The sequence below is a fragment of the Vanellus vanellus genome (assembly GCF_965231255.1).
Source record: "Vanellus vanellus genome assembly, chromosome: 7".
Classification (NCBI taxonomy): domain Eukaryota; kingdom Metazoa; phylum Chordata; class Aves; order Charadriiformes; family Charadriidae; genus Vanellus; species Vanellus vanellus.
Genome location: NC_138912.1, coordinates 24,389,679 through 24,416,475, shown reverse-complemented (window position 1 = coordinate 24,416,475; position 26,797 = coordinate 24,389,679). Strand labels below are relative to the sequence as shown.

The following is a 26,797-nucleotide window of genomic DNA, read 5'->3' as shown; positions in this document are numbered from 1 at the left end:
AAAAAAAATTATAATTATTTTTGAGGCATGATTTCAATAGAACTATGTTAAGACCAGCCAAATTCTTTGTGGAGAAGCCACAGGTAATATTTCAACCATACCACTTTTGGTAGTCGATCAGCTTCATTCCTGTTACTGTCATCTTTATGAAATGTGAAGAAAAAAAATCAGCTTATGCTAACCTACCATTTTAGTTTTTAGGTTTTAGGATTGACCTCTGCTCTTCCCAGAGATGCCTGCCCAAAAATGCCAGGCAATGCCTTTGAATAATGTTAGTTTCAACTTCTAACCACTTCAGTTGCAGTGAGTTTACTCACTACAGTTTAGATTACTTGCAGTTCTAGAAATAAAAAGCAAATATTTACATTAACATTAATTTGTTAGTACACTTACTAGGAATGCAGCTCCACCTTGACTACCAAAATAATGTTAATATAGAATAGCATTATTGCTTGATTTGTTAAATGAGTTTGCATGTGCAAGTTAAACACAGACAAATTTTTATTCTCAGTGGAAACAAATCAGGTGTTACCATGTTCTTTGCCTAGAGATTACAGCTTTTTCCTTCTTTACATGAGAATTATAACAAGTAATATGAACACATCACAAAACATCTGATATAAATTATATGCATTACTCATACTCCCTGGTGTTTAAGACAATTAAGATAAAGAACACAGCATTTTTTAACTCTAGGTCAATTTTTCCAATGTGGTTTATGTCAGTAGCAAGCAAAGAGATGCACGAAAGCTTCTCAGCAGCCAAATTATTTAGCTGCACAATCACACTCCTACTGAAAAACTTTACAGATTACCATCATATATATTCATTATGAACCCTCAATGCCAGTCTCAGGCAAGCCAAAACTCAAGTTTTGAAAAGAATAAACAGATCTTCTCCCTTATCCTCCAAGAGCAGTTTCCTCAAGACTGGTGGTCCTTTTAAATGGACAAAGTATAGACAGGGAATGCAGGGCTAGCACATTTGCACTGCTGCTTACCCCATCATCCATGTGCTAGTACAAGTTCTGCTGGAGCAGTCCCTCAAAGAGGATTGCCAATTCCTGATCTAACACTTCAGAAATAAAAACCCTCTCTCCTCCCAGGAAAGAAAAAAAAAAAAAAATAAAAATCAACTTCCCACATCCAGATCCTGCCCTTTAATGCAGGAGCCGGTAAGACTCCCTTGGCAGCTCACCTGTGACTGTCACTTGTCCCCACAACACAGATATCGGTGACAATACACCCCACAGTATTAACAAGGAACTGTTGATATGTACAAGTTCATTTTCATATAAACTCCACATTAACAAAAAACAACAAATGCAACAGATTATCATTCAGAAAGGCCACTGAACATTCCTAAATCATGTTACTGCATCTAGGAGAGTAAGTACTATGTGAAGTAGGTTTCATTACTGTGACAGACAGCTTTGTTTCCCATTTTTCATTATATCACAATTCAAGCAGTCATGAATTGCTGCAAGAATTCTTGCACCCAGCATAAAGTGGTACCAATTCAGCAGTGCTTGTGCAACATTTCTACAGTAATTTAACTATTTAAGTCTCTACAATCTGCTAATTGTTGATCAAAGACTGGTTGCAGTTAAGAAAAATCTCTTTACCTTAATCCTTTACTTGTCTTGGTGAACAAGAAGCTGGAAATAAACTAAAAACTCTACACATCCTAGAAAATGAGCACAATCGAAATTACATATTTGTATACAACTCACCAAGAAAAAAGTTTTGGTCTCATTTCGATACCTAAACTCTCCCCTTAAAAAAAAATAATAATAATAAATCAAACCTCTCAACACCCAAACAAGATCACAGAGCAGGAACACAGCATAATAAATACTGTAGTGGATTATATCAAAGGCCCATTTAGCTCAGTATCCTGTCTCCAAAAGTAGCTTCAAGTAGATGCCTAAGGAAGGTTAAGAACAGGATAAGCATTTATTATACTTCCTCTGGGTGCTCTCCCATCCTCCAACTATTTTCAGTTCTTGGGATTTCCTGCAGTTTGTCCATTTGATAACCCACAATGGGTTCCTCTAAGTACTTATCTATTAACTGCCAAACCTATACAAAGAATTTTAACAGTACATAACTTGCTATAGAAAGAAGGTCTCCCTATTGTTGGTTTATAAACTACTAGCTCAAAGCAATGCCCCCATCAAATTCTTGTACAGGAAGAGAAGTGCAAGTTGCCATCTTCTCCACGTAACTCATGCTTCCTTAGACCTTTGTCAGGGGCCTAATCTCCTCTGTCTCCTTTCCCAGGCTGAAGAGTTCCAGTCTACTTAGCTTTGCCTTATACAGAAGCAATTCCATACCTTTGATTGTTCTCCAAGCACTTCCGTGAGCTTTTTCCAGTTCTACTACAGCCTAAAATTTAGGGACCACAAGTGCAGGCAGTATTCAAGGTGTGAGAGAAAAATATACAGTGACATTTTGGTCTCTCATCCTGTGCTGATAAACCTAACGTTTGGTTTACTTTTTGACCACTACTGAGCATACAATGGATGCTCTCACCAATGTATCACAGCTCCAAGATCTCACTTGCCATTGGTAATGGTCAGTTCAGAGTCAATCATCCTATCTGAAGCTAGACCTGCTGTGCGCATCATTTCAGATCTTTCAAAATAATTTCATCCACACTTCATATCGAAGTCACTCAGTTTAATAAGGTCCTGCTGTAATTTCTCAGGGTCATCCATTAATCTCACTACCTTGCGTAAGACTTTGGGTCATCAGCAAGTACTTTCAACTCACAGTTCATCCTGGTTTCCAGGGCATTTGAGAACACGGTGAAAAGCACAGTTCCAGCAGAGATCCCTAGAGCCCTACTGATTACCTCCCACCGTTGTCAGGGTTAACCACATAATTTTTCCCTTTCACTTTTAATTTTCTCTCTTCCATACAAGAACTTTTCTTATTACCCTATAACCCTACTTCATTTTCTTAGAAGCCTTCAGACTTTTCCAGAGTTTAGAAATCAGTGTATGCTGTATCACCTGGATTACCCTTGTCCCTCTTTGTGATATTTCTAACACCAACAGATTTATAAGGCAGAATTTCCCTCCACAGAAACACTGTCAATTCACCCAAAGCAAATTATATGCATTTGGGATCTATTAATTCTCTTTCCTAGTATAGAATTTCTAGTCTTTTGCTCCAAAGGTATGTCAGACCTGTAGACCTCCTATTCCCCAGATTCCCCTAGAAATTTTCTCAGGCAGTAGCATCACCTTGATTGACATACCAGGTAGTCTTGAACTTTTACACTAATACCACCTGGTCCCAGGCATTTTTTTATCATTCATTTTATCAATCTACAATGCAACAAACTAAATTGCTTTTCACTGCTCAGCAGAAATTTTCTCTTTAGACATCGTCTGTTCTCCATTTTAGTATTTTCTTACTTGCCTCAATGCTTTCTTTTTTTGTCTATCTGCCTGTTTTGTATTTGGGAATACAGTAAAATATTCAGTCATTCTGTAAACATTGGACAACACCGATAGAGCAGTCGCTACATTCAGTAGGTTATAGGGCAAAGTCACTTCAGTTAAAGTTTGTCAGTTGGCAGTAAGCAGCTTGGCAACTTCACAATAAGAAGTAATACATGATTTTTAAGACCGAAGGCAGCAGAAGGAGAAACTCAGTTGTCCTTAACACTGAGCCATGGAATTAAGAGTGTCAGTCACTGCCCTTCAAATATCTTAGATTTCCAAGGCAGATAATCATGTATCAGCTGCCTATTCTGACAAATTCACACTTTTCCACCAACCAAATAAACAGAAAAGATTGGGAACACCACGTGATCTCTGACACTGTTAGTTAAAACTACAACAGCACATAGCTAAGCACCATTATTACTCCAAACTATTTTTCCTTTTAAAGGAAGAAATACCCTAGATACGTACAAGCATGTAACAGGAAAGTTCACTGTTGACGGAAAGTTCATTCCTGGCAAAGGTCAGCTTCAAGACCCCAAAGAGCTATTCAAACATAAGAGTATTTTCTAATCTGTACAGCAGAAATGAGTAACAATGATCTATCACTGGAACACGTTTCCAGTACCTACAACAGAAGATTTACAATAAAATGAGTTTACTTGATAAATGCTGGTGGCATATCCCTTTTCAAGATCTGGTCTTCTGTTGTCTGCACGGTCTCTTTTCCAACCTGCAGGAGAAAGAAGTCATACTTAAGATGCAGAATTTCACCGTAAAGCCCAGATGAAAATAAATAGCAAAATATCAACAAAAAACCTGATTTGTACTAATGGCATTTCCTTTCACTGGGTTTGCTGTTGCTGTGTCTGCTTTTGATGCTACTATATACTATGGTTAGTCTAACGCTTTAGAAATCATATATTGTTTCTTGCCAACATAGGCACTTAGTTGTAAAAACTTAATCACTGTGAACTCTGTGGGCTTCCCTCCCTCCTAACCCCCACAAGTCAGAAAGCAAGTTAAAAAAAAAAAAAATTACCCCCATTTTGCTATTTGACCCAGTCTATTAGAAAAATGTAGTTAATTACTGAGAATACAACCCACATCCACATTCACACCATCCTTTAGGCAAAAATAATTACACAGAAGTTAATAAAGAAAGAGATAGAGTAAGATCTGGAGTTTTCTATACACTAGCTCTTGTGTTATACAATAGAAGTCTTTATAATTGGTAGCTGGCTCTCTGGACTGTGAGATCACCAACTTGACAAAATATTTCCAGCTCCTTTGTTCACTGTATTTTCCAGCTGAATAAGCTATTCAGAAGGGCCTCACAAAGCAGAAGGTCTTTAACCCAGACACTAGTTTGTGTTAAGAGCTGCCAGGCCTGCTCAAGCTAGACAAGATAGCCCTGAAAATCCCTGATTTAAAGATGTGCTGGTTTTTGACAGAAGTTATAGTATGCCAGTATGCACAGCACTTGCCAAGCCTTCCAGAAGCACCATTGCCTTGCAAATTTATGCTGCTTGCCAAAAACTGTGTCTCTAGTCCAGTCCTTTTCAGACGGGCTTTACAGAAGTACATTGGCCCTAGCATTTTCTTTGGTTCAAACAAAGACTCAACCTAGTCTACTTTTTTTTTTTTTTAAATCTATTAGTAATAAATATCTATATGACTGCTTGTGAGTCTGTAAGTAATAAAGGGAAGAACAGAGAGGAGGTTGAAAGTTCTCCATTTTATTATAGGTTTCTGTCACATATGCTCATTGTAGGCTCAGTAACAGCCATGCTCCCTCCCAGGTCACAGCACTGCAGCATTGCTTTGACTCCTGGACTTCATGGCAAGAGCTCAGGCGCACAATTATAAATGTATATCATGTCCTGTTTCTTGTGAGACACGCACCAGAGAGTATGCCTGCTTTGTTCTAATTATTTCCGTTGTACTCACAAAACACATTCTTTATATTTTTCACATGTTTGTATACACACATGCATGATAAAAAAATGACACAGAAAAGCAGTAATCTGCATAAATTTTGGATTATACATAATTTAGACAGAAGGCTGTCATCAAGTGAAAATGAAGAACCATTGGGAAGAAATCCCATTGACTTCAAGATTTATTTCTCTTGCAGTTGTATCAATCCACATACAGTTCAGTTTATTTAAAAAAGTGTTTCTTAGGATATACAATTTTCGAAGAACACATGAAAACTAAAGCTTACGGGGGGGTGGGGTGGGGCAGCTTCAATTTGATGGTCATTCTAACCATCATTATTGCTATTTTATATTGAACAGTCAGTCAGGAGCAACCAAGAAATTTCTGCTCAAGTTACATCAAGTAGCAAGAGTGTTGTAAATTACTTTTAGTTTTATTAGACCATACAAAAAGCATTTCTTCATTGATTTGGAAAGCATAAGTTTCTTCTGTAAAAGGATATATCTAAGTTCACAACTCAAAGCATTATTGACTAATTATAGATATATGTATCAGTATATATGTGCATTTTATGTATTTATACATACACATATATGGACATTTTTGCTACGCCTAGCTAGGCTCTTCAGTCTTCACATGAAAGTAATGAATAGGATGAGAGTCAATTCCCACTTCCATTTTTTGCAGGGAGTTTTAACCTCAAAACTTTCCTGAAACACAGTCTTTGTCCTAAATTCCAAAGGCAGATCATTTCTCTTCCAAGTCCATCACAAAGCAGAAATACTCATTCCTCCAATATCCTCAGCACTATACAGCACACAGACAGGACACAGCATTTCAGGCAGTTCCCACAAGGCCTCAATTAAAAAGGTTCCCTACCTTTTGAGAAGAATGGACTTTTTACCGTATTTTAAGCACTAATACAGCATGTACTGACTGCATCTGTTTAAGCTTAAAACCTTGTGGTTTTAAGGAAAGCATTTCATATTTACATAACTATTAACTAACTTTTCCAGAAGTTGCTCTTTGCATTTGTAGCAAAGGTATAGAGATAGAATGTAAAGAACAAAAATACTCTGCTCACCATCTAACAGTCAAAGTCTCAAAATGAGAAGCCACATTTGGGACTGAAAATTCACAACCCCAGAAGAGTTTTGTGGGTTTTCTTTTTTAGTTTTGTGGTTAGGGGGATTTTTTGTTTCTTACTTTGTTTTAGTAAGATCTGGTTTCTTCAGACTGAAATTTTACATGGGCTAAGCAATTTTCAGACACACTGCAGTGTAACACAAGGGACAGATTCACTCAATTCTACCTTCTCCATACCCCAATACCAAGGGAATGAAGATTTCTTCTTTCTTTCCTAAAGATGTAATATCTACATGTTCCTTATTTCAGACAGAAAGTTTGTCAAACTTCATGCTAATACAGAGCAATTATCTGGGAAACTTGTATTTTATTTCTATCCAACAGTATACATGTGGAAAAAACAGCATTCCTACTTGGGTTTCTGATATTCTTACCTCCCAAGACAACTTTTCCCTAACTAACTGGGAAGCAACAGTCTCCATGGAATAGAAGCTTCTGCATTTAAGTAATACCGAAGTGGCCATTACTCATGGTTCCAAAGAAGCTGTACTGGTTAACACAGTAAAGAGACTGTAACTTCTTGAACACTGTACCTGCCCAGAGCAGCACAGAGGAAGGGAAGCTCTCAAGCAAAACTTACCAAGACAGTTTCATAGTTACAACTTCTACCCATCCATATTCATTTCCATACTCTTCGGGAGAAGAGAGACAAATCAGCTGAATCAAGATAAAGAACGAGCTACTTCCCTGCTACTTAGTAACACTGAACAAGAAGCTGACAAGTCTAGGAGTTTAAAGGAAATGGGACATGCACAGGTCAGAGGGCATATGGCCACTTGAAAAGCCTTCTAGGAGTGCAGCTAGAAGAACCAGGCAGAGGTTGAGATTTCCTGCTGCTTTTGGCTTTTAATTTTGCTTGTAGGTCTCATGCACTCTTATCTGCCACTAATTAGTAGAAGATCAGTATGTTTTAAGCTTCCTGCTGGGGAGTATTTTCTCCATGGAAAAGCAAGAGGAAAACTTTCCGATCAGGCTGAGGTTTTTCCTTATAACCAGTTTTGCAGCTTTTTGTCATGTCTGCTTCTGCTGCAGGAAAAACAAGACACAAGTACTCCACAAGGTCCCTTTCCCATCTTCTTAGCCTGCTGGATAAAGCAAAGAACAGCTGTTTAGTGAGAAGGGGAAACAGTTTCAGGTTCTGTAATTCTCTAAGACTTTGTTTAAACAAAAACACAAACGCTGAGTAATATCTAGTTCTCTTAGCTTCTAGAAGTTTGAAAGTACAAACTGCATGTATCATATAGAATAAAACACACAAATATTTAAGATGAGGGTCCAAAGTTTATCGTTTGGGGTTTTCTTTAGCTTGTTTTCTTCTTTTTAAACAAATATTCTTCTGAATGCCTACATTGACAATGCCAATTTCACAATTGGCCAAATGAAGGAAGTGAAATTTTCCTTGCAGCTTATATGGTTTCCCCAGTTAAAAAAAGATGCCCTTAGAAGAAATAGCTCTTGCAATGTTCCGGAAGCTAAATTTAAAACATCTGCTCTTTTAGCAAGTAGCCTAAGAATAGTCCTTCATCATTATCCAGTGAACACATACAGCCCTGGCTGTAACACTATCAGACACCCAGGTTTCTCTCAAGGAATAAGCTACAGTTTTTGAGTTTTGCTTGACAAATCAAAGTAGCACTCAAAGTGATCTGTATGCTGTAAAAGCAACTTTACCATAAACTACCTCACATTAAAATCCAGTTGCTGGTTTATGCATTCTTCCATGTTTTCAAGCCTCCAGGAAGAACAGTGGCATGACAATGGGAGTGTTAAATCTCACATCAGAAATTTGTTGTACTTAAGCGAAGTACTCTGCAACTTCTTTCTTAATTTCTTTAAATGTCTGTCCTGAAAAAATAAACTTAAGTATTGTGGTGGGTTGGTCCTGGCTGGACACCAGGTGCCCACCAAGCTGCTCTATCACTCCCCCTCCTCAGCTGGACAGGGGAGAGAAAGTATAACAAAAGGGTCACGGGTCAAGATAACAGGGAGATCACTCAGCAATTACCATCATGGGCAAAACCAGACTCAGCTCAGGGAAATTAATTTCATTTATAACCAATCCAATCAGAATCAGGTAATGAGAAATAAAAACTAAATCTTAGGATACCTTCCCCCCACCCCTCCCTTCTTCCCAGGCTCAACTTCACTCCCAATTTCTCTACCTCCTCCTACCAAGCAGTGCAGGGGGACTGGGAATTGGGGTTGTGGTCAGTTCACACGTTGTCTCTGTCATTCCTTCCTCCTCAGGGGCAGGACTCCTCACACTCTTCCCTTGCTCCAGCACTGGGTCTCTCCCACCGGTGACAGTCCTCCATGAACTGCTCCAGCGTGAATCTCTTCCACAGGGCATAGTCCTTTAGGAACAGATTGCTCCACTATGGGTCCCCCCTAGGGTCACAAGTCCTGCCAACAAACCTGCTCCAGCATGAGGTCCTCTCTCCATGGGGCCACAGGTCCTGCCAGGGGCCTGCTCCAGCACAGGCTCTCTACAGGGTCACAGCCTCCTTCAGGCACATCCACTTGCTCCAATGTGGGGTCCTCCACGGGCTGCAGGTGGATATCTGCTCTTGGTTAACCTCCATGGGCTGTAGGGGGACAGCCTGCCTCACCATGGTCTTCACCACAGGCTGCAGGGGAACCTCTGCTCTGGTGCCTGGAGCACCTCTTCCCCCTCATTCTTCACTGGCCTTGGCATCTGCAGAGTTATTTCGCTCACATATTTTCACTCCTCTCTTCTGGCTGCTGCTATACAGGTGGGTTTCACCCCCCCCCCCTTCTTGAATACATTATCCCAGAGGCACTACGACTATCACTGATGGGCTCAGCCTTGGCCAGTGGTGGGTTCATCTTGGAGCTGGCTGGCATTGGCTCTGTTGGACACAGGGGGACACAGCTGGACAGAGCTGCTTCTAGCAGCTTCTCACAGAAGCCACACCTGTAGCCCTACCCGCTACCAAAACCCTGCCACAGAAACCCAATAGAAGTATCTGCTGTAACTCTTCAGTGACAGCAGTTTCTACATCACATATCCACATCTAGAATCCATCTCAAAATGGAGTTACCAGTCCTTCCCCCCACCCCTCATTTTAAGAAAGTAAAATTGGCCTAGATTTCAAGACTATGAACAAGCCATCAAGCAGAGGCAGAAGCAAGCCAAAGTTACACCAAATTTATGCCTACACCTTCCTGGCATAGACAATGTAAATTTCAGACCAGACTGAAAAATACAACATAAGCAGAGAGAATTAAGTCTTCACGAAAAGCATTTTGAATTCAGGTGACAGACATGGGGTCTTACTCACACATGACAATACAAGGAAAATGATGACTGAAGTTAATGGTGTCCAGTTTTGTATCCCATACTTTTCATAGAGTTCTTCCCTCCCCACAAGGCTTGTCCATTGAAGGCCTAGAAAGCACATTCCTTATCTCAGTGCCAGTTTATCTCAGGGGGTTCAAAAGTGGCAAGGGCTCAATAACTACTTCACAATTGTTGTCTTCCCTTTCTGAAACCAATCACTGGAGCCAAATTACATGGGAAGCTTTTGGGAAGGAACTCTGGCAGCAAAAGAAAAGCAAGCAGGATTTTGCTGTTTACCTTCACTGTTGTCAGCCATAGTATTTTGATTGGAACCCATGTTCTGTTTTTATTTACAGTATCAAGCAGATCTAGTTCTTCAATTTATTTCGCTCAGCTCTTTCTTTGAAATACAGCTGTTGGAGTTCATGTTGTTTTATCGTGCCCTGACTTTTAGCTACCATAATCCATGGGGTAAATGTTCGCAAAACAGAATTTCATACATCTTGGCATAGCAGCAAAGCATAAAACTTTGCCAGATGCAAGTCAAACAGCTTTGGGGTACATCATGAAATTTCTTGGTCACACCTAAATTTCACAAGTCACTCAAAAATTATCATTAGTTGACATAAACAGCTTCCAGTAAAGATAGAACTTTCAGCAAACTGAACAGAAGAGACAAGCAATGTTGAAGTACTATGGAAAAATCTAGGAGAACAGGTTTACAGGTTACTGCCTCCTCACAATCTAATCCTTCTCATCCAATAAGACTGAAAGAACCAGTTATAACAAGGTACAATAATACAACTTTTTTAAAACTCAAAACTTCATTTTTTCCCTTTCAAAGGCTCTCTTGGAAGCCTTTAACAAAGGAAATTTCCAATTTCTTCATCACTTCACTCTCATCTTCCTTTGAATTATAATTGGGATTGATATGTCACTTGCAATTAGTGAGTTTAACACTGGTTTAAGAAGCTTTAAGTTTTTCTACTTATCTGTAGGGGAATAGGCCAATGCAATTAGAGACTGAAAAATAAGTCCAAAGAAATATGCAGCTGAATTCTTTTCCTGCTTCTAGTTTACACCAAACAAACAATGCACATATACTACCAGTGACATCAGTCAACAAGACCACTTTTCCTTCAAGCCAGGCGTGAATCTAAAGAGATTGCTGAATCAGAGCCTATCTGCTTTGCCTTTCAGTTAACATGGAAGCTGTATACTGGGTCCTGGTTTTCCCATGATTACCCTGGAGACTGCATTTCAGGCATACCAAGGTACAATTTCAAAGTCACCTGGCAATAAGTCAAGTAAATTAGAACACTCCAGCCATCTGGTCCCTAATAGCAGCAAACTGACCTACCTGTCTACACTGGTGATTAAGACAAATTCAATTGGCTTGAGGCTAAGGAAATCCTACTGTCCAAGTAAAATACATAACTATGAAACAAGAACCATATGGAAATCAGAAAGTGACATCATTTGTGAACCAAAAGACTTTCATTCATGCTGCTATTGCCTACTAACTCTATTACCAGTACAAAGCTGAGGCTTGGATGGTTTAGCAAATTACAGGATGTACAACTTAAAGGAAACAAAGGACATACTGATTACGTGAGACTTTACAGAACTATTACAGTTTGGAAATTAGTTCTTTTCTCAAGAGAAGAGTTTCTTCTTCTAAACCAGTCCTTCTGAGTTAGAACTACTTTAAGACACTATAACTCCACTTCAGTCAAATAACATAAGTCAGCTCTGACCTTTGAGCATATATAAAATTCACCTGGAAAAATAAGATACAGCAATTGTCCTCTACAAATGAGATTCACAGCTGCAACTAGCTACTGCCACCTTACAAGTAAGTCTAAGGAAAGTGCCTCATACCCAACAGCATCTTGATAGGTTACAAAAACTAAATGGGTTTAGTACTGAGGCAAAGAAGGAATACATAAGAGATGCTACCTTAATCTATTTACTTAAGTCAACCTGCAAATGCAGGAACTAGATGGAGTTCTATCCCTCATTGACTTTGTTTAATCCTAATGTTTCCCTGAAGGGAAACATACTCATTTTAAATTAGCTTTATCGATAAAGTAACATTTTTCAGAGTTTTTAGTATTATATTAAAAATATCTTCATGCGTTCACTAATATATAGTTGAAGTGACAAACTCACAGCAGTTAGCCCTCCCACAGTAAATGTTTCTTCACCAGCAAGATACATACTAACATGGTATTTCATAGTTATTATCCACCTTCTGTAGCATATTGGACAATTTGTCTTTCATAAGAGTCTCATTTTACTTGACTAACAGTTAATTCAAGGGTACAGTAAGTTAACAGTGTAAATCATCACTAAAATGTTGTAGCTAATTAAAAAAATCCCTTTTAACAATATCTAGTTACATTAAATAAAATAAGGACTAGAAATGGTGGGCTGTTTTCCACGGGACAGTGCTCGTTTACAGCACCATTAAAAACTTAAGTGTGTCAGAAACTTAATATTAAGTGATTATTTTCCATGTTGATTTTGCCTTCAGTGCCTGTGATCCCTTATACCGACTCTGAAAGGAATTCAGCATGTAGAAGACAAGCCACTTATGTGCAGAGTCATCACAAAGAATTTACAAACTACTACAAAGCAGCTACTCAACAGAAATATCTGATACAAAATATTATAAATGAAACAAAGTGTCTGATTTGGCATTAGTTCGAGTTAGATGAAGACTTTGCTGTTAAAATTAGTGTTTAATAAAACTTAAACTTACTATGTATTCAAGTAACAAACTACTTTTCACATCCAAAAAAAAAAAGCTTTAAAAACAACTACTTTCAACAGCATTTGCTACTTATTTCTTGACTCACACTGAAAAAGAAAATTATTCTTCGAAGAGATTAAGTGGTAAAGGCTAATAAATGACAGCATAGCAGCAGATGTTACCCATGTACTCAGAATCTTCTACTACAGGATGACACAACTAGTAAGAGTGGTATAATCTAATTCCTAGTTGTCAGTGGTTCCTTTGAGAAATTAGGTCTGTAGAATTAAATGATAGAAATTCTCACTCAAAACAATTATTGTCTTCCATGCCATCTTGAGTAGAATCTACTCTTAGCCACTTTTACAGTTCACTTTCAGCCATGAAAACATATTGCTGGAGCCAGCCTAATTCTGAAACAGTGCTTTGGACTAACATTAATATACATCACATTCTACTTCTCTATGCTCACCCAATTAAAGCATTTGAAAGCAGTACTCTTACTCTTGCAGTCCCTACTAGAAAACTTAGTTCAAATAATACTGAAACCTGTGGGACTTTTCTTTGTACCAATGGATTTGTTTGGCCCTATTACTGTAGACGGTAGCACCTGAACATGTGTGATGAGATGGACAGTAGCTCTGTAACATGAAGCTATTACTATTCTCAATTGAAACAAAGGGAGGAAAATGGGCAGCATAAGCAAGCAACTTGACAGTTACAATCAGTACATACAAATATCTAGGCTAAAACTGCTTATTTGGTTAAGTTCCCATGATTGGGAGAGCTGGACAGAGTCTGGCTTCATATCTTGCATACAAAAGGAGTAATCCTAGTCACTGTTAGTTTGAAGTGGTACAGAAGTAAAGCCTCTACAAACCTGTCTTAAAAGTTAATCTTTAAATTCAATGCTGAATCATAAAGAAACATCAGAAAGTTTAACAACTTTAAACCAGAAGTTTTTTCACTGGAATATGTTAGCATTTTAGAGCTCCATTGTGCCAGGCACTGTACAAATACATAATATTATCCAGCCTACATATAACAGCAGACCATTGCTGTGTCACATTAGAAGAACATTGAAAAAGAAAAATAAATCAACTCCACATTAGAATATGGACAATAAAGTGCCACCAACACTTGATAGTATATAATTGCTCTCACTTTGAGACATTATAGGTACCATTTTTAACTGTTTAAATCCTTTTAGAAGTTTAATAGAAGCTAATGAAAAGTCCTTTAAATCTTTGCAAGGTAAACACATTTAGAGATGCGGTTCCTTTACCTGCTACAAGAATGTGGCTGAAAAGAGAAACAGCAGTACTGCTGCAAATCTGACTAAAAACATCTCCTACAGCAGGAAGCCACACTTGTTCCCAACAACATTTTGTCCTATTTGAGGAAGTTGCTCCAAATTTAAAAGCAACGGAACAGAAGAGAACCACTCTGAGCAACCATTATACTCTATGAATCAGAAATACAAGTTTTCGGGTCAGCTAACAAGAGAGCTGGAAAACCTGTCTGAAGAAAGGAATTGCACTCAATTGTGATAGCAGAAGCTAGATACATCAAGTTTACAAACCCCCTCACAGCTTACTTCCTCTGCTGCCACATAGTAACAAGGTTACTTACCAGCATCACCAAAATATTTAAAACTAATAAGCCACATGCAGGAAAATTTGCTCTTTGCAACAAAAAGTGCAAGTCAACTATATAAAAATCTGCCACAACAACAGCTAAGCAACAACTCTTTGTAGCAGTTAGCAATCGCTTCAGGGTCGTAAAGTCTCTTCAGTATTTCACTATCTTGAGTAATCGGAGAACAGGTCAGAGACTCCAACTATACCCCGTTCCAAACAGCTGGAGCAAAATTGTTATGCCAGACATTGGCTTGCAATTGCAAGATAAAACACCTTATATTCTATAGCTTTGAACCACAATAATCATTGATGTCAATCTGGCAAGATAAAAAAAACAAAAAAAAAAAAATCAGATTAACAGAAAAATACATTCCTTCCTGCTGCATAGGGAGTAGGGTGGGCTCACCTGGTCTGACAGCTCAGGTGCCAGTGGAGTCTAGTCAGAGAACTACGGAGTACACGTTTTCTCCAGCATAACTTAAGTAGCAAAAGAAATGCTATGCTATTACCTCCCCCCCAATAAACACTGAAGTCAAGCTGAAACCCAACTAAAATTTACTGAGGTTCCCACTCTGGTTTTTCAAGAGGGGAGCTTTTTATAAGCATGACAAAGATTCAAGCAGCACTTCTTCAGTTGCTACAATTAAGTCAGTTGTTTGGCAGTTACTAGTCCTTCACAATCCAGTTTTTTTGGTCATTCTATCAGGGCAAGCTAAATAAAAAGTGGCCTTTTCGCTATGACTCTGGAGTTCGAGAGAAACTCCATTTGTTTATCTCTGGTACTCAGCACAACTATTATGCTGTGAAAGCTGCAAAGACAGCTAGGCTTGCGAAAGAGATTTTTAGCGTAGGCCAACAAACACTAGTCGATTTACTAACTTGTTCTCTTACCTAAAACTTCATAGAAGTTACGCAGTAATTTAAGAAAGAGTTTTTACACTTGAGAATAAGTTTTCTTTCAAGTATTGAGTGGTTTTGTAACCTTTTTATAAACAAATCAGCTTTTGAAGACTTAGTTGAAGGATATTTAGACACATGTAAACACATTTCAGAGGTTGAAATAGGAAACTGCTTTTGAGATCAACCTTGAGCAAATTTACAAAAAAAAAAAAAAGATTTTAAAAGCAAATAGACATACCAAAGAAAGTAACCTTCCCAGTAACTTTTGACTGGGTGCTTGAAGCAGCATAAACATTCAGTACACCACACACTTCAGTATTAAAAACCTCTCCTCTCCAAAGCAAGTTTAGATGACTACATGGATATATATGTTCGCAACTGACAAGGTTTCCATAGATTTTAAATATGAAGGTTGAACATGCCAGCTTGCAAACCTTAGCTCTAATGGTTTAATTCAATTATGTACTACTATATCCCATTTTGAGATTAACAGTTTAACCATTCATTGCCTATGCACAGACTGATATTTTACTCCTAAATGGGAAGTCCATTTGTTCAAAACTTCACCGAATTTGTGGTTACCAAGAACCAAATCTACCCAAAAACTCTTCCAACTCACAGGTTATCTGGTTGTCATGTGTACTGACTACCAGTCTGGTTGAAGCCTGTTTCTGCTCCTTCCAAGGAAGTATTTGTGCAGGCAAACAAAACAAGGCCTGTATAAGAAAAGAAAGTTTTATTAATGCATCCCTCCTTAAAAACAGTTGCAATATGCAGCCTCTTCCAAACTCAGGAAGAGGTTTGAAGACAGCAGAGGAAGAAACTCAGCTGGAACATCTGAAGTTCCAGATGAGTTTTTAATAGCTTCTCTACTTCTCAAGGAGTCTTCAGACTCTTCTGTGGCTGAAGAGCTGATTCCCAGAAAATGGCTGAAAGACTAGAAAGGGCAAGGAAGTTGATATGGTTCAGCCTTCAGTAAGCTTCCCGTTTTGATGCACTGGCTCCTTACATTATACAGCAATTATTTGATGAGAATTAAAAAAAATAATAATAAAAAGACAGAAGAGAACAGTCATTACCATTTACTGTCACACAATACCTTAGCTAAGGTGACACTTGTGATTTATCCAGCACAGGACAGAGTACTCCTCATCAATTCAGGGGTTGCAGAAATAACCACCATCTCTCCTACTGCTACTTTGGCACTTCTGTGTCTATTATCCATTAGAGAAATTGATTTCTATAACTATTTTATTGTGCACTCTTGAGCATTTAAGGAGGGACAGGCTTGCCTCTGTAGTTCATGCAAAGACTCAGCTACTAAAATGCAGTTCAAGTTTAATACCATTACACTTCATTATTCCCACAAACAGAAAATAAACATTGGAAAGAACAGTCTGGTAGTGCCATCAGTGCATCCATTGAAAAGGAACAACAAAAAGCCATTTTTTGTCATCTACTTTGAAGAGATGCATTGCTGGATAAACAACAGCACAAGAATACCAAGTACTCCTGAATATGCTTATAAACTGCAAATGCATTTACATTTACATTCAGTACAGAACAAGGCTTTTGGTCTTTGACTACTGCTAACTTGAAATGAGACTGCCTTGAAATAATCTGTACCTTTTAGGACAGTTACAGAATTTAGACAATTTTGGAATTACCATATAAGGTTTCCTGTATCCTAACCAAGCGGCTGAAAACTGTGACAACTCTAGTTTGGATAGCAATGAGACCAGAACAGTTGCAGCATACCCAGACATTTTAAGCTGCATACACAAAGATAGCAGAGCATAAAGCTTGTAAAACTAGCCAAAGCAGTACTTTTTCCTCAGTTCTGTTATTCATTATTTCATTTATGCACCATATTTACCCAAGGACAAAAAGCAAGGATGACAGTCGCTCAAGTCAAACCTTCTTAGGCCACCACAGAAAATCAGTTTAATGTGAAAATTGCTTACCTCCACTGCAGTGATAAATACTGTACTTTTCCTGTCACACACTGTAAGCTCTAAATATCATCTTTCATTAGTAGATAGATACAGATTGAGCAGCCAAAGAGCAGAGGCACTCTGCTGTTAGAAACAAGGAAGAATTGGTTGGGAATGCAAAGGTCAGGTGCAACCTTAGCTGCAGTGACCATGAGATGGTGGCATTCAGGGTCCTGAAAGGAAGAAAAGATAAATCAGACCCCAGGAGAACAGACTTTGACCTCTTCAGGGGCCTGCCTGGATAAATCCCATGGGATACAGTCTTCAAAACAAGAGAGGTTCTGGAGAGGTGGTTGATTTTCAAGGATGCCCTACCCTGGTGAGCAGCAAGTCAAGCAAAGTGGCAGGAGGCTTGCATGGACGAACAGAATTCTCCCGACAAAGCTGACATGAAAAGTAGGTGTACAAGAAACAGGCACAGACAGGTGACTTGAGGAATACAGAGGTGCTACCTGAGCATGCAAGGATGGGATCCATCCCAAAGCATCTAGATAGAGTTAAATCTGGTGAGGGACACAGGACATGAAGGACAAAAAAAAAAAAGCTTATTTAAGCACACAGCAGCAAAATGAAGACAAGGTAAAATGTGGGTCCACTGATGAATAGGTGGTGGGCCTGGTGACAACACAGAAAAGGCTGAGGTACTCAATACCTTCTTTACTGCAATCTTTACTGAGAAAAATCTGCCTTCAGCAATCCCAGGTCCCCAAGAAGCACTGAAAGTCTGACACAAGGAAAACTTACTCTTAATGAAAGAAGATCAGGTTACATTTGCTATTTTGTGGGTGTAACCATTGATGGAAAAAGCAATGCAATTTTCTTACAAAAGGTCTCTTCATAAGGGTTCTAAGCCAACAGCAACAGGACACACAAGCTTTCTACAGGAACAGCTTGTTTCTGTTCTCCACTCTTTACTGGAGAACCCTGACATGAATCATCAGTTTCCTACTGAATCAGGGTACTAGGAAACTGTTCCAATACACGTTCTCTCAGTGAGGGAAACAGTTATAAAGATCATCATTTAAGAGTCGATATGAGCTAACAGTTTCAGTAATCATGGAAAGCCTTTAGGAGTTAAGAGGGTTTTTTTCCTTCTTTCCCCTCTCAGTCATTATTGTTATCCATTGATCATTATTCATAATGTAAATAATTATTCTGAAGCATCAGAACATGATTTACTTCAGAAGAGATTTGTTCCAAAGTGAGTTGTTCAGTACATTTGCACAGAAAATGTACTTGCCATTATCCTGAGACTATAGCCAACAAGTCATGCCTCAGTAGACTTGAATTATTAGGCAAAGTAAACAAAGGATAGGTTTGCCCTCTCTACTGATTATCTATCCAGTTTCATATTCTTACAAATGCACTAGGGCCTGAAATTACTACAGGGACAAACTAGACCTGCTTCCAAATGTTACACATAGAGTTTCCCCCCAGCAATTCAGTTTTGAGCTGCTAGGCTCATGTTTTAAGGAGAAACTCATTGGTGAAATATTTGTAACCGAAAAGAAGATCCAGTCTTTCTTTTATCATTTCATCTCTCCATGCAGCAAGTCATCTTGCATCCACAAAGTGTCTTCTGAAATGCAGATAGTTACAATAACCACTCATCTGTGGCGCATTTCCATGCATCAACACAAGCTGTTATTATAGACTCCAATTACAAGATGTTATTTAGGGTTAATTCTCTCTCACCTGATGTCATAAAAATTAAGGAAGAATTATACAGTTAAACATTACAATTAATATAGTGGATGCACTTGTAACAGTTATAAAGAAGATACTTTACTGTTCAAATTAGATAACAACACCACCACCTAGTAAGAGCACTTATTGCTGTGTTTGAAGATAAGTGCCAGGAAGGTTATTTTGCAGGAATTAAGAACCATGGCCACAAAAGCAAGTTCTGTATCAAGCATCGCTTCTTAGCATTTGATTGAGCAAGTGAGAGAATAGAATTTGTGTTGCCAAAGGAAAGGGGAAAAAAAACCCAACCCACACACACTACATTGCAATGTTTAAGGTCTAAGTTGCCAGTCTGACTTGCTTTTCAGAGTGAGAAATGGCAGCAGAAGACTGATATTACTAACAGTAGGTATTTTGTCTTCATATTTGAGGTGGGGAAAAAAAAAAAAAACAGAAAAAAAAACCACACACACCACACACAAATCCAGTAAGACAATGCAGTCAGAAACAAGAGCTTAGGAACAACACATACAAGCTGTACAACAGAGAAGTAGGGATAATAAAGCTAGTCTTAGCTATACGTGAAGCCACTACCAAAATTAAACTGTGCTCAAGGCAAGAACTGACTAGGACTGGCCTATTCTCTGCTTTGGAAAAGTAATTGGAAAAAGTGTCATTTGGTTTTTATTTAAGAATTCTAGCAGATTTGGAACAAAAACTATACCCTAGCATTTGCAACAACCAGTTAATGATTTCAGGCATTATTTCCAGTAACTAGCATTAACACCACATGTTTGCTAACACATCTTTAAAACCACTGCTTGGTTCCCCCCTGCCTAGTCCTCTCAAAGACTTGCTTCATCAATCCAATTTCAACTATATTGGGAAGGGGAAGACACCTGTAAATTACCCTGTTTATGTTCTGAAGCTACACGTTTCTAAGTGTAAAACATACTGAACCATGTTTTACTTGGTTCATTGTTTTATTGAACTCTATAAAAGAATTCCACATCTACAGTCATACTACTACATGGAGAAAAGTATCTCTTTGTTTCAAAGCACAAAGCAAAACTACATGACACTTTAAAGTAACAAGAAGTCAGGAACAAGAAGAAATCGCTAAACATCAACCTTTAATATGGATTTAACAACTTCTCCCTCAATGGTGTAATTCACTTATGCAGCAGAAAGGACATGTTAAGTTTTCCAGAGCAGGAGTGGTGTACACCATACTGTTGGCATATGGAATTTTTTTAGTCTAACTGCCACTTTAAGGTTATCCATCCCACAATAATATTCTCAGTTTTTATGCCCAAAAACCAAGCTGCATGTAATTAGCAATAGAAGCATTCACCATCTCTATGCACATTTAAAGGAACAGAGAACAAAACATTCCTTTTAAAACTGATGGTATAAATTAAGTCTCCAAACTTAATAACAGAACAAAGAGATTGTTCCATTCAAATGAGAAGCTGATTTATCACTTATGTAAAGATAATTCCTAACAGATAAAAGCAAGAAACAAGTTTATTATGTGCTTTTGTTATTACAAAGTTGCTTTTTGTCTGATTAATCATTAATCACTCTTCTCCCTGTCCCTCCCATGCACACACCCTAATGGGCTTTATTCACTTTCTCAAAGCAGATGGCCACAGTTCTCACAACATGGTAAATCATCCTTAAAGAAACTGCAGGTACACTGAAGTAGAATGTTCAATTTTAAAAAGAAGGAAATTTTTCTTGTTTAAAAAACTCTCTCTCTACTGACACTAATCACGTGTTTCTACTACACATAGACAAGACCTAGAAACCTATAATGAAAAGATTCTTATGAGAGCATCAGGGCTCTTCTAGTACTCTCATTCACTTGTCACCAAGTTTTGAGTCCTGTAGAGTTCAGATTAGCTGATGTAACAACCCATTTCTTTCAGCTTAAAGACATTCCAATACAATAAACTGGACATGGGAAGGCACAGATCTATACATACCCCATGACAAGTTACAAACATGAAAAAAAAAAAAAAAGAAATTCAGAAAGCTACTACAACCCCTTGAGAGACAGCTTTTGTGCTATGCAGCAAATTTTGCAAGGAAAAAGCTTACATTTTTCCTTTTTTCTCCATCCTTTTCTAAGATACATAAATACAGAAACATAAATATTGCAAGCTAATTTTTCTCTCAAAAAAGAGAAACACTAAGCTGTCCTCAATAGCTCACTCTTCTCTTGTGTACCCCAAGATACAAGCAAGTCAGCTATGCCAGAAGACGACTTAGGGATAAGGAATCATTTTACAATCCTCTCTCCACAACAGTCAGACCATTTCTCCTCATTTTAAGTGTTTAGCCACATATTTGGCTTTTGCTGCTGCAATCATGACAAGGTTTACAAGGCAGGCTGCATTTTTCAAATTCATTTATATGAGCAATTTCCAAGGTGGTGGTTTGCATTGTTGGTAAGCAATTCACAACTTGTCCAGGGAAAACATGCAGCTTTCTGCATGGTCCTGCAACCCCAGGCAACTTCTCACTTGACCAAGGCCCATGGATATGCACCCAGAATATGCCGATTGATTCAGATGATTATTACTTCTTCATCCACTAGGATGAGACAAGACAGCTGCTAAGCCACACTGAATCCAACTCTTTTACAGCTGAGTTTGTTTGGTTTGTTTTAAACTTTATGTCACTGCATAGGTACTGGTAAAGAGTTTCACCTGTTTGGCAAGTAATCTGTGTGGTTTTAGTTGTGCCTAGATGGGGTGGGCTTCAGCTGGTGGTAGTTTAAATAGAGTGACAGCATAACTTCAGGAAGTGACAAAAACCTCTGACATGAATGACTGATCCAGTGCTATAGGGTGTTGTTCTTATCAAGTACAACCTCCAGTTAAGCTTAATCTTACTCTAGACTGCTTTTATTTACTTTTTAAATTAGTGCTTGGCCCTGCTCTACTTAAAGGAAACATCTGATAAAGGATGACTGAGAGACAGGATATTTACAGGCTAAGAGACCCTTACTGATATTAGCCTGACCTGCTAGTTGTCATTAGCGACTGGGATGCAGAAAGATGTCAGTATAGCTTTGTAAGACTCCATAGCTCTGCAGGTAAATAAAGGCATATCACAGCATCCACCAAGAATCCATTCTTGAGAAGGGTGATGGTTAACAATGTAATAGAGAGTAAAGCAATTTCGCCCATAAAAATAATGTCATAGAAATTGAGTGCATGCAGACACTTGTGAAACATACAGATTCGAATACAAAAGGACAGCACCTATAGCATAGAGGATGGAAAGGCAGAAGCTGCATCATCACCTGGACAAGTGCTGGCCTTTCAGAGCAGATCTCTGTTCTGAAAGATCTCAGCCACTTCATTTGTGACTGTGTCTTACAAATCTTTCATTATGAGCATTTCACACCAGTGTCATTTTCCTCAGGACTGAAGAAATAGGTAATGGTCAGACACTTAGTCTCAGGTAAAGCAGGTCAGTTCTTTCAGAGCACTGACCTGGTTCAACAGCCCAGCCTCTGAAAAGCCAACATGTCCTTGAGTTGCTGATGCTGCTCCAGTATTTAGATTATATGTACTTAAGTCCCTTCTCAAGTTCCCCTTTATTACCTTAATTCTCATGCACAGAATTAGTTCCCTATCTGTCAAACTCAGTGGCTTCACCCATGGTACTGCTGCCATTTGGCAGAGCAGCAGCAACTCTGCTCTAAAGCACTTCTGTCCAAGACACCGGAGAGAAGTGACAAGAGTGGGCTATGCCTGTACTGACATAAAGCCAAGAATCCATACAAGGCAGTAAGTGCATAGAGTTTAAAACATCAAAGTAGAACTTGCTTTCTCTGTTTGGCAGTAATATAATGCTACTGTGAACATAAACACTTGTAAACTCACTACTGGAAAGCAGAGGTTTTTCTCCTCCATGAGATAAAGTTATTTTATATAGTGTGTGTGATAAGTTTGTTTTTTGCACCATCATTAGTCATCTTTGATAGAATTACCTCTTTTTAAAAATAGGCTAAGTTTGATGAATGCTTTATTTAAAAAAATTAGAAACCCACCATATGGTTAATTTCCTCACAGTGAAGTTTGACCAGTTAGAATTCTGAATTCTATTTCACTGCCCACTAAACCAATAGTATATTTAGCAAACTCCAAATTATTCCCTGCCTATTGGGCTTGACTGCTTTCTCCCTGTCAACAAATTCTGTTGTCTTACAATGTTACGTCTTTAGCTATGAGAAACACCAAACCAAACCCCAACCCTCCCATAAGAGGCATACATCCATGCCAAATATCAGCCAATAAAAACATTAAGATCTCCAGTTAAAAAAAGGACTGATATAGTACTTAACTAGTCTTGTGATATTAATCTGAAGCCTCTCCCTCAAATTCCTGGCTCCAGTCAAAGGTTATTTTTGTGCAAAAAAAGCTTCTGCTTCTTACCTCTACATGCAAATTTTTTACATGGGCAACAGGTACCTTATCTCAAAGTTAAGAAATTTCATGAAAGTGCTTCAAAACAATTTGAGTATTGTTCTGCAAAAGTTATCCCCTAACAGAACATTCAAGGCATGGTAGAATCGAACTGTCACATATTGGGAACTAATACAGAAGTGCAGAATACCAAATCTTTGATATTTAGCAAAGGAAAGAGACTAACTTGTAAAGATTTAGTTATTTCATTAACTTCAACAATGACTTGGACTGTCTCTTACCTAGGATTACTTCACAATTAGGTTCTGGCAAGGAAGCATCCTTACAGTAGGTTTTGTTGGGTGTGCAAGACTTATATTAGAACCACCACAAAACTTAAGTCAGCTTCAGGCAAACCCTAAAATACAGCACATCCATTTCTGACAGAAAATACAGAAATACACACTGAATGGCAAACTGAAGGAAGAGTTCTCATATAGAGGTCTGAAGTTAAGTTATCCAGGAGAAAGACTCCCTAATAGTCTCAAATTTAAGACTCTCATATCTATCAACCTCTGTTCCATCTTGGGTAGAGTGTATTGTGTTAACTCCATCTCAGGAATGTTAACAAAATAAACTTTGAAGTTATTGCACAGAGCTCCTTCCTCACAGCCGTTTTCTCACTTCCTAGCCCATTTCCCAACACAGCACATCTCCTAGGCCTCACACAAGAATAGGTCTCAACACTTCAAACATTACTACCAGCAGTTGCTTACAGATGCAGTAGTTACATGAATTAAATATTGCACCTTTCAAACTGTGGCTGAGTCAGAGAATGGTGCTGCTGTATATGACAAGCTGTCACTGAAGAACTTCTCTGCTGGTCAGTGCTTACCGTCATGTACACTTTGCGATACTCACACTACATAAAGAACCCTGAGCTAACAGGAAGCAACACAGAGAGCTAGCAGCGACACTACCATCTTGGTTACACTGACAATTCCATCTTTGCTCTCACCTGTGAAGCCACCAGAAGAATATTCCTGCTCCTCTGAAATTGCAGTTTCACAAGTCACCTTTATACTTCAGAATGATGCACTGAAAACACATGTCCAGACGGGAAACAGAACTTTAATTCTGTACTTTTTCTAGTCTAGTCAAAGATGTATTCTACCAGGTCAGGGCATCTTCCTTGCAAGTCCCACCTCAGATCACACCACTTCTGTTTGCTCTTTGTGAATTAACACAGAAAAATAATTCAACGGTCTTTCCTTTTATCTAGCCAGCAGGCAAGAAAAAAAAAAAAACAGAGGTGTCCAAAATGAAAGAAGAGCTGGCAGTAGCAAGCTGCAGAAAGAAACTAATTCTGTTTCTGCATTTCTCTAACAAATGCTACTTTCAGATTCAGTTTCTTGGGGGGGGGGGGGAACAGTCACACAACCCAGTGACACAGGCTAAGCTCAGGGAGGCAAACCGTTATTCTATCGTCTTCCTTTCAAGGAAAAGAATTTCATACACTCAGGCTTCACACCCTTACAGCCAATGTACCTATTACATCAGTTCATTGCTGCAGGCTGATTGTTATTCATAAAAACAAGAGTTCCAGCTAAAGTTAGCACAAAGCACAAGTATTCCAGACAGTACAGCCTGTAAAATTCACAGTTATGGGGACCAAGAGTTGCAATTACACTGTAGCATACTGCAAAACCTCAAAGTGGCAGTAGCAAGTACTACAGGCCAAAATCTGATAAACACATCACATACATTAGTCATCTCAACAACTTCTTATACCCACAAGCCTCACGATTTCAGTGCACTAATACATCAGTTAACACTGACACAACATTTTAACTGTATGTAGCCATTTCATTTTGAGGTAAAGTCTGCTGGTAAGGGATATCACTCGCCATGAATGACTTAAATTCATTTGCAGATACTCTGAGTTCATTTTTGAACATCAGATGTTATTTGCTCACATTGAATTCTGTAAAATTCTTGACAGAAGAGGAAGGTAAGTATTATCAGGTAATTATCAATGAAATAAAGGAGCATGCAACATTGCAGTGCTTTCTATATCGATAAAGACAGTTCTGCCTTGCAACAGTTTGCTATTCTTTTGATGCAGCTGGTTATAAAAGTACTAATGCAACTAAAACATTTCAAGTGTATTAGTCATTTGCACATCTCGGACTGAAGTGACCATATTGCAAATACTCAGATTGTAAAGAAACATGCTAAGTATAGCTGCTTTCAAGAAGCTGAGAGATTCAAGCCAGTTTTAAGTCACCTTTAGCTTCCCACAAGCAAACAGTCACTCACACTCGAGGCTACCTATCAAACGGAACAGACTACAACTCCAAACTTTGCTTAGAAACCACAGGTCTGTCCCCCCTCAGCTCTTGTGCCGACAACAAACTGCCAGACTTCACCAATACAAAAATCAGCATGAAATGCCTGGGAGGTTTGGGTTTGTTTTTTTTTTTTTTTTTTTTAAGGCTAGAATCACGCCAAGCGAGTGTTCTGCCTTTTATAGTGCATTACACTTAAAATAGGAGTTTCCAAGACAGCAGGGGAAAAAAAAAAAAAAAAAAAAAAAAAAGAAACCCACACGGCGTTATCAGAGACATCCGTGACATCCGTGAGACGCCTCAGGGCGCGCTCCGCACCGCGGGGAGAGGGCGGTGCGGACAGGGGCAACTACAGCACTTCGCTGCACTTTAAGGCGCTGTCGTCCCTCAGGTGGGGCAAAGGCAAAGGCAGACTTCCTCAGCCGCTAAGACGGTGAAGAGCCCGCTGCTCCGGACAACTCCTCGCCCTGCAGCAGGACTCGCCGAGCTCCTTCGCCGCCCGGGGCGGGAACAGCCGAAGGCGGCTTCCAGACAGGAGCCGCAGAGGTCCAGAAAACCTCCCAACCTGGCCCTGGCCCTGGCCCCGGACCCCGCCACCGGCGGCACCACCGGGGCAGCCGCTCCGTTACGGGGCACCGGTCGGGAGGCGGGGCCGGCACACCTGTGGGCGACAGGCCGGGGCGGAGTCCGCTGCACCCCGAAGTTGGCCGCGACAGCCAAAGTCGCTCCCGTGAGGAGGAGTGGAGGAGGCGGGCCGGGCCGGGGCGGCCGCCGCTACTCACCCGCACCAGGTTGCTGACAGCGGCCTGCACGGCCGACACGGGGGCGGTGAGGTCGGGAATGGCCTTGCCGTCCACCTCCCCCTCCTCGTGCATGATGACCAGGTGGGAGATCTGCTGGGCCACCGGCTCCAGGATGCTCTCGATGGTGCGCGTGTGGAAGACGGGCATGGCGGCGGCGGGGCGGGGGGGGAGCCGGGGCCCGAAGTCCGTAAAAACTCCTGGCAAACTCTGTCCCCGCGGGCTGGCGCCCCGCAGAGAAAGCCGCGGCCTCCACGCAAGGGAAAAAAAAAAAGAGGAAGGAGAGGAAAACAAACGACCACTCAAGTCCTCCCCGTCGGCGGATTACGGCAGCCCGGAGAAGCAGCGCCCAGTTCAGGCTCGCGGAGGCGGGACTCGAACTCGCTGCCCTCCTGTTTCCCCCTGGCAGCG

General features: G+C 39.5%; 1 protein-coding gene across 2 annotated transcripts in view; it reads right to left on the bottom strand.

Moving 5' to 3' along the window:
* Positions 1 to 26,797, bottom strand: part of VCL (vinculin) — a 61,141-nt gene extending 34,344 nt beyond the window's left edge. For both annotated transcript variants that reach the window (XM_082486154.1, XM_082486153.1), the window contains exons 1-2: positions 26,369 to 26,797; positions 4,117 to 4,187 (exon numbers count right to left, since the gene is read on the bottom strand). In XM_082486154.1, coding sequence (XP_082342280.1) covers positions 4,117 to 4,187; positions 26,369 to 26,536 — 239 coding nt within the window. In that variant the 5' untranslated portion in view covers positions 26,537 to 26,797. The remainder of the gene's footprint in view (positions 1 to 4,116; positions 4,188 to 26,368) is intronic.